The sequence below is a fragment of the Zophobas morio genome, unplaced genomic scaffold (genome assembly GCF_036711695.1).
Source record: "Zophobas morio isolate AGI-343-1 ecotype UQ-CSIRO unplaced genomic scaffold, CSIRO_AGI_Zmor_V1 ptg000002l, whole genome shotgun sequence".
In the NCBI taxonomy this organism is placed as follows: Eukaryota; Metazoa; Arthropoda; class Insecta; order Coleoptera; family Tenebrionidae; genus Zophobas; species Zophobas morio.
The window spans coordinates 24,812,393-24,821,165 of NW_026972107.1; the positions used below are offsets into that span (position 1 = coordinate 24,812,393).

The following is an 8,773-nucleotide window of genomic DNA, read 5'->3' on the forward strand; positions in this document are numbered from 1 at the left end:
GACTAGAACTCTTATGCGGAGTTTGCCTCCAGTGTCTATTGACTTTCACTAATTTTTATGAGAACTTAACTAAAGTACCTTGCAAACTTGCCGCAGTCTAGATGGCTGGGACGGGGTTTGTCGAGATGGACCGTAATGAACACAGACCGTACTCAAGACAGAAATCGGGGTAAGTAGACAAGTTTACAACGGTTGGTGGTTAAGCCCTTATAAAATTAGTGGAAGTCAATAGACGCCTGAGACAGACTCCGTACAAGAGTTCTGGTCAAAGTATACCCTAGAAAAACCTCAACCACCGAACATTTAGAAAAAAGTATGGGTTTAAATAGAGTTGCGACGGAATTATTTTGTACATAATCGCTGTGTAATTAGTCGTGTAAATTTGAGTTACTGGGAAATAAATTGTTTAGTATTACCCACGCCGATTTTAGTTATCGGTCAACGTAACAATATTCATCTTAAAACTAACTTTAAATATTTTGCAATTTATTGCATTTATTTATAAATAAATGCTTCATTTTACTTACTGCAATCTACTAAATGTGGCATCGAAATGTATTTCATTATCTTATATAATTTACAATACAGGAATGACTTTATCAAATCGGAAAAAAGTACTTCAAATAGCATCTTCTGAACCAAGACATAATTACAAAAAAAGTTTTGTTCTATTTTGGACGATATGAAATCTTTTAACTATTGCACATATTATGTTAACATTATTTTGAAGCTATTTTATTTCGTGCTTCGAAAGATTACATTTTAAGAGAAACTGTATTTTCCTAACTTTCTACATAAAATTTAGTCTTGCTTTTATATGAATTGCTAAAGCACCCTCTCCTTCTACATCACTTAGCAAAACTTGACCCATTCCATCCTCTCCAACTGTAACGGTTTTCCCTGTACATTTTCCATCCAACACTTCTCCAGAAATTACATCACAGTAAGTACCAGGTGGCAACGCAGTTTGAAATACTTTGTTAATTTGCCCGCCGTTTGTAAACACAACAAAACCTTTATTGCCTCTACTAAATGCAATTTGCTGATTGTCATCTGACCACCAATTATCAACATTTGTTCCAGCAACAACATTTCGGAATTCAACCATGTTAGATATTTGCTTCCACCTGTGTTCACATACGTATTCATTTGAACAACTTCCATCTTCTTTGATTTTCGGGGAGATTAAATTGCCACTTGCATCTGCTGGTGGACCTGCCAATACACATAAATAATTTGTATTGAGTTTAATATTTAAAAGTCTACCTTGATCTTTATCATCAAAACTGAAACTTGAAATGATTCTAGTTGTTCCATATGGATGAGCCAACATGAAAGCTATAGCCATCTTGTACTTTTTAGGTTCTTTGTATGTTAAAGTCACTCCACCAGAACGCTGATTATCGTGATTATCAACAAAAGCTATTGCCTTATCGCTTGGAAGCAAACTCCAGGCGGGTCCCCAATTTTTCAAATAACTTAGTTTGTTATTACCTCGAAATGCATTACATAGCTCGTAGCTAAATTTAAATTCAACTACAGAACCCAAATCTGTGTATTCGTGTTTACTTATGGCTTCACCTCCTGTAAAACTTTTATTTATTACAACTTAAAATTAAACGGTTAATGTAAACAATACCATAATCGATAACTTCTTGATAAATGAAGGGTTTAGAATTGCTTGAAAAACCGAAATTAACATTGAGATTGTTTAATTTTGAAAATATGTATGCTAAATCTGTAGGCCACATGTGTTTTGCGGCATCAATACGAAAACCTGCTACTCCTAAACTTATCAGGTGGTTCATAAAAACAATAATTTCCTCCCGTACATGGTCGAGGCCCTACTAAAACTATATGTTAGAAAATAAATAACATTTTTCTTCCTACATTTCACTGACTTGATTTAAATCAGCAAGACCTTTAAGTCTACAGTTTCTAACATTGACAGGATCTTGATAGTTTTTAACACCACACGGTCTGTGAAAATCATTTGGATTATACGGTACTGCAGGATAAGTGGTGTTGTGATAATAAGCTTCACTGCCCCCGGTTCCCATACCATTTCCAGCGGTCATATGATTCACAACAACGTCGGCGTATATCCTACAATACTGTATAATAGTTTCTTCATTTTACCACCACCAAAGTATATACACCTTATGCCAACAGCATTACATCGACGCGTCATATCAGTGAAATCGGTTTCATTTCCTGATCGATTTTTTAGCTTGTAACTTACAGGTTGATATCTCTCCCACCAGGGTCTATTCTCAATGACCAGATTTTCATTTGGAGGAGAAATCTGTAACAATATATGTCACCACACAGTAATTAAACTAAAATTATTGCTCTTACTTGAACACCAGCATAACCTTTGTGTTGAAGAAATCTTTCGCACTCATCTGCCACATCCCTCCACTTCCATTCAAACAGATTTACAATTGTGTTGCGACCGTTCCAAAAATGAGGATCTCTGTGTCCTAACGTTAAAGGAGCAAGGCAAAAAGCAAAACACACAGCTACTGAAGTATTCATCTTTAATACACAATTTAATATAAGTGGAATTTGTTACTTCCGTATTATGTTCATCTTCTAATAAACAAATAATCGCCAGAGCTTATCTTATCTTTTCTTTACTCAGCTCGAAATAATTCTCATTACTTCCTCATTTTGCTTTATTTTAAAATCATTAACTATTTTATGGTTCCTGATGAGCTACGACATTTTTAAATTATATGAAGATTTACCATGCAATCATGATTTCAAGAGATATTGTTTGAGATGTTATACAATATTTGCTTTCTCTAACATTTTAGTACAGCAAATATGCAATGATAAAATTTAATCGAAAGGTCAAGATTTTTTGCCCCTCAGAGGAAACACAGTAATTTAACTGGGACTTAAATTTAGAGAGCTGTGTACATTTTCAACTGTTACACTGTTGTTCCAGTTCCATATATTGTAAGTTTTCACCTAGACAAAGGGGTCTTAAAATCTCGTGGGATTAAAGCGAATGTTTTATGGTACATTTATCATTCTATTCCCATAAAATTATAGTAATATACGTCGTAAGTCCGGTAACTCAAATTTTACAGTACGAGTGAGAACTGTAAACAGATTTATTTCATACCGTGACTAATTCATTGATTCTTCCAAATAATTATTTTGACATTTATGACATTTTCAAAGAAATTAAGTAGGGCCGATTTGTAGAAAGCGAATATTAATTCTCGATTTATTTAACAGAGGATAAAAATGTAGAGTATAAGCCCGTGATTGGTTAAAACATGCACGTTGCATAGGCAACGCGTTTCAGCTAAAAGTTAATCATGTTGATTCATTCATTCATTCATTCAATTCATAATATGAAACATGTCTTTATTAACGAGGGAAGACATTTACAAATTTCTGAAAGAAGCTCCCACTGATGAGTATCTACTAATAACAGTAAGATATAAATTATAATAAGAAAAACACACTGTAAGCTGTTTTTTTTTTTTTAATTATAAGTAGTAGCCATGATTGGAATAGCCAGCGGTTGCCGGCGGGAAGAATTATATAAATTGTCATTGTACGATATTCAAAAGAGTGAGTCCCAGGTAGTAATCAATGCTGAAGAATACACTGGCCACTCATTTCGAAGATCTTCAGCGTCGAGTTACGGTCAAATAACCGTTAAATAAAGTGGAGTTGCAATGACAACATTATTATTTTAAAAATAAAATCCATGTCCTACTAGACAATTTTTTTCGATCATATAGTATATAAAACTAAACTAATTTCATAAAACTATTTACGCCGTCTTCAGAGTTCTAAATTTGCCTTTATTTCCCTTCTTTGTCTCATGGTTACCCACACAATTAAAACAAAAACTCGCATTTACTTATTACTTATTCCATGAATCTACTTGGAGCTTTAGATTGTAATATGAAATCAATATCAGTCACGTTAGCTTAAATTTTTAAGTAGCTTTTGTACACTGGACTGTACATTTATTATTTATCCCTAACGGGAATCTAGATTTGCATTTATAACCTCTTCTTAAAAAGAAAACTCATTGATAATAATTATTATGTATTCAGTTTCGTATATTCCTGAAGTTTCAGAATTAGAAATAAATATTAAGCCTTGTAATAATATTCTCGGTTTAATAATAATTAGCTTGAAGTGTAATCAATTAATCAGTGCTTAATAGTAACTTATCTAGGTCTAAAACACTGAAATTTATGTACTTCTGCAGTGTAACTTATTCTAAATAATTTCAAAAATTGTATGCTATAAAACTAAGTTAACACTGCTTGAACTGTTTATTACACACTTCATGCTCATACAGTCACAAAATGACTTAGGACTTAGTACCTGCTAAAGTTAAACACCAATAAAGCAGTAATAAACACGGAATATAGGTCCCACTATACCCACTAATGAAAGCTCTCACATTATGTATAAATTTATGCACAGAACATTTGGGGTTACTGATGGTTTATTAAGAAATCCTGTGTGCAAGAATACAGGGTTAAAAAATGTTTCTTCAGCGTAGGTGGGTGGCTTAAACATAGGTAGAAAGCGACAAATAGATAGGCTGAAACTTTTTTGAAGCCACCTACGAAGTAAGAAATATTTTTAATAGCCCCGTATAAGCGACTATACACATACTTTTTTATCCAAAATTTTCCAACGTCATAAAAAAATTAAAAATATTGCACTGTTGCTAAAATTTATTTGTATGTCCACACTGTGGTCTCCGACTGCATTGAAATTTCTGCTATTAAATCTCCAAGCCTTTCACTGTTTATTCAGTTCTAGTAACTAGATTTAATTTTGACCAGATTAAGTAATTCTGCAGACTTGGATTTGTACTTACTTTTACGAAAACTATTTTTCGAAATTTATAAATTATGACTTTGAAGTATTTTTCCTTAAAAACAGGAGTTACAATTAGGAAAAACATCCAGCACAAATTATCATCACTTTACATCAAACGCGAATCTAAATCCAAATCTAAAATTAGCAAAATTTTCGTTATCGAAATATAAACGTAATTAAATTAAAGCAGTTCTAGTTCCATTTTTATTTCCTTAAGCTTGGCAGAATGTTTATGAAAAAGGTGCGCATAACAAATTATCTAACAGTTATTTGCAGTATTTCCCACTACATTCCTTAAATAAAAAAAACTGCACTGTCCTAACTTTTCGTTTTTAAATTAAAAAAGTGCATATAAGGAAATCAGACGAATAACTGATTATGTAATGAAAGAGATTCACAACTTAATTAATCAGAGTTGAACATTTAATTAGTATTACAATATTTAAACCCCTCTTTATAAATCGGATATTATAACTTACACCTATGACACCATTAGCCATTAGCACATTATAATGGGATAATCTAATTAATTATAACACAATTAATTAATATATAGCACAACAAAATAAGTATTTTCATGTTACTAGAAAACTGTACATACTTTTTTGTAATTAGCAAAAATTTGCATTTGCGTTTGATTTGCTCGGAATTTAATTCGCTTATTGTATAAACTATATATTTTAAGTAATAACAAAGTTTAGTCACATTTTATTGGTAAAACGTTCAACTCTACGCATCCAATGTGGTATAAAAAGTTCGTAGCCATTATCCACTTTTTCGCACATTAACTTTCTAGGTAACATCACCAATCTTTACTTCTAATCTTGCAAACGTTTTATATTATCATAAGCTAATCAAAATGTATCTGTTTATTCCCTCCAAAAATTTGATGACGTCATCCCAGAAGTATACTGAATAAATTTTATTTAACATGTGTGAACTAGTTACTAGGAATAAGTACATATGTGGTTTACCGCATATTTTAGAATTGCTTAAACAAATGATTAAAAAATCGCACGACTTATTTATAACACTGTGTTACGGGATGGTTCTATTAGTTTACCACCACACTTCTCAATCGTCAATCATCAGGAAAACTAAAAGCGGTAAACAGAACAATACATTAGAAGAAGCCGCTTATTTAACATTCATTTGTCTGTCAAAAACCTAACCAAACTGTCTGATAAATCTCATGTGATATCAGATAGATTCGTTCCAAAAAATGGAGAAAATTGAAAAAATTAATAGAGACCATTACATAATATTTAGTAAAAATTTGACGTGAGAATGTTTGTGCAAATCCTTTCTTCGAATTTATCACAAAAGAAGTGAGAAATCTGCTCATATGTAGTACAATGTCGATGTAATTATAATTACACTTGCTACTGCACCTGAACCTGATAAAAGATAAAATTGTTATTCCCAAAACAATAAAGCAACTTGCGAGTGTGAATTCTCATGAAATAGAACTGTGTTACGAAGCGCTGAACTCTTTCAATGATGCAGGCAGTTTCATTTCTCCAATATTTATCTTTTCAAGAAAAAAGGACTACAATATAATGGCAATTTTTGGCCTACACCATTTCTATAATTTGCTTCAATATAAATACGTGATCCATTACCCACTTTAATATTTTGTCTGAAGCCATATGGCATTCTGCAATCTTTTCCTGTACTATGCTGCTTAGTCGATTTTTAATTGCCGCTGTTGATCTTATCTATTGTATCTAATAATATTATGCCACTATAATTAATGCACTTAAATCTATCCTCTTTGTTGTCACACATTTAACAATTTCTCTTCTACCCATACTTTACTTGTAATTTTATATAAAGCTTCTCTCTCACCCTCGGTTCACGTACCTTCAGGTGTATCAGGGTTAAATAAAAAAATTTTGTCTTAAAACTAAAATTCATCGCCTCCATTGTCATTCACTGTTTCATAAAAAAAACACGAACAGTAAAATTTTCTGTCATCGCCATTAGTGCAATACAATACAACTTATTTTAATGCCTTAATTTTATTTTTAAATCAATAAAATTAATTGCCACCGACCTCGCAATCTCCTATTTAGTTACTCTTCAGTTTCCATTGTTGCACCTAAAACGATATTGTTGCAACAATAATAAATCAACTAGAATAAATTATTATTAATTAGCTTAGGTAATATATAATTAAACTTGGCCAACTCTTTTTTTACAAATTTCTAATAACACATCCTACGTTAAGTATAAAATAATTAAATATTCAAGTGTGAAACAAAAGAAAGTAGACAGCTATTAATTATTGCTATTTTGTTATTTAATGTAGTGCTAGTGTAAATTGAATTGTAAATTGCTTTTAAGACACGAGTAATGTGTAAATTATTACATAGCAGCCAAAATACATTGTCACATCAAAATGTTTTTAAACAATTACTGCTTCAAATAATAAGTATGTTTCCTGCTATCAATACTCGTCCAGTGTTTTTAACCAACGATTCACTTTCTTCTCAAAGTGTTAATAAGAATGTTCAGAAAATTATCTCCAACAATCATGTTAAAATCGTACTTATATGTATATATGAAGGCCCATGCATCCTAGGAAAAAAAAAGATAGAACATATCAACCGATTTTTAGAAAACTGAGTTGTCATTAAAAGAAAACATCAATTAAATAATAATCATAACTTTAACAAGAACATCCAAAAAATTTAATTCAATATGGTTTAAACAATGTACGACGTGAACAAAATGTTCGTTTCAGCAAATCGTATCCCTCTTTTTTATTTAATCATGTAAGGAATAATGCAAGCTAATAATTTCAATTTACTTAAAATGCACACGATTCCGTTAATTTTATCAAAATAAAAAACATAAGCAAAAACAACTTTGTAGTCAATATTGCATTTCAACATCTTTTCTGGTTATGCATCGTTAAACCTGTCGTCTCTCCACCTTGACAATGACACCACAAGAACTTGATTTCATAAATCACGGTCGTGTTTTTATTGTATATTATCGTCGTACGCTTCAGTTAAAAGGTGTTCTTCACAAAAAGTTTCATTAAAAGTTTCTATTTTAGAAGGTCGTAAGGCAATTTACAAAAATTTCTTTTAATAAACATTTCCAAACATATTTCACCATTTCCTACACTTACAACACAAGGAAAACTAAGCAACAAAAGCAAGATAATTAAACATGGCATGATTTTACGTAAAAATTTGTTGAATTTTGTCAGGCTTCTGGTCGCAAGACACTAATTCGTGTTTTTACTTCAAGTTAATTTTAAGCAGTTTCCACCACTCACTTGTTTAGAAGTGATAAATTACATAAAAGGAAATCATATAATAATACGCTCTATTTTCCTCTAGTCGGTTACTTGTATGCCTCTTGGGGCAAATTTTTATTCGCACGAATTACGTGAAATCTGCACAAATCGCTGGTTCCCCAACTAATGAGCACAATTTGTGCATATATTCATTTTTCAGGGAAGTACTTTTAGATAGAAACTCAGTTATATAAGAAGTGCTTAATCAAACTCATTTCAAGATGCATACGATTTAATGTTTACCGAGCAACATAGGCACGAATTTAACAAAAATAAATGGTGGCACCATTTATTACTGTTGCAGTTTAAACACGCATACTATTACAAGTAATTTGCAATTATTATTACTTTATCAATTCGGACATGACTGATTTATATTTATTATATAAAGTCTTAATTAGTGGAGTTTCAAATTATAGAAAATGCCCCGAATTTCAACATCCTTAATTGGTTTTAAATTCTTATCTAGAAACCGAAATATGAAGGTTGGTTTAGATCATCGAGTGATTTTTGCATAGCACCGCATCAGCAACCATAACCTGCGTCTATTGCGGAAGATTTAATAATTACTTAACGATTTCAAGGTCAACTTTT

General features: G+C 31.6%; 1 protein-coding gene across 1 annotated transcript; it reads right to left on the minus strand.

Annotated features, from left to right (window-relative positions):
- Positions 1 to 790: 790 nt before the first annotated feature.
- On the minus strand, positions 791 to 2,538 carry LOC135131613 (alpha-amylase-like). The gene is made up of 6 exons (XM_064059452.1): positions 2,359 to 2,538; positions 2,160 to 2,305; positions 1,902 to 2,106; positions 1,640 to 1,844; positions 1,267 to 1,584; positions 791 to 1,215 (listed from the first exon to the last, which is right to left on the minus strand). Exons 1-6 carry the CDS (start codon positions 2,536 to 2,538, stop codon positions 791 to 793), a joined length of 1,479 nt encoding a protein of 492 aa, XP_063915522.1.
- Positions 2,539 to 8,773: the final 6,235 nt, after the last annotated feature.

What these genes read in the sequence shown, in the direction of transcription:
- LOC135131613 (XM_064059452.1), bottom strand. Translation starts at nt 2,538, where the DNA reads ATGAATACTTCAGTAGCTGTGTGTTTTGCTTTTTGCCTTGCTCCTTTA. An exon ending in GTCTTGCTGATTTAAATCAA is followed by an intron (nt 1,845 to 1,901) that starts GTCAGTGAAATG and finishes TAGTTTTAGTAG; the next exon opens with GGCCTCGACCATGTACGGGA. An exon ending in TTTTGATGATAAAGATCAAG is followed by an intron (nt 1,216 to 1,266) that starts GTAGACTTTTAA and finishes GTGTATTGGCAG; the next exon opens with GTCCACCAGCAGATGCAAGT.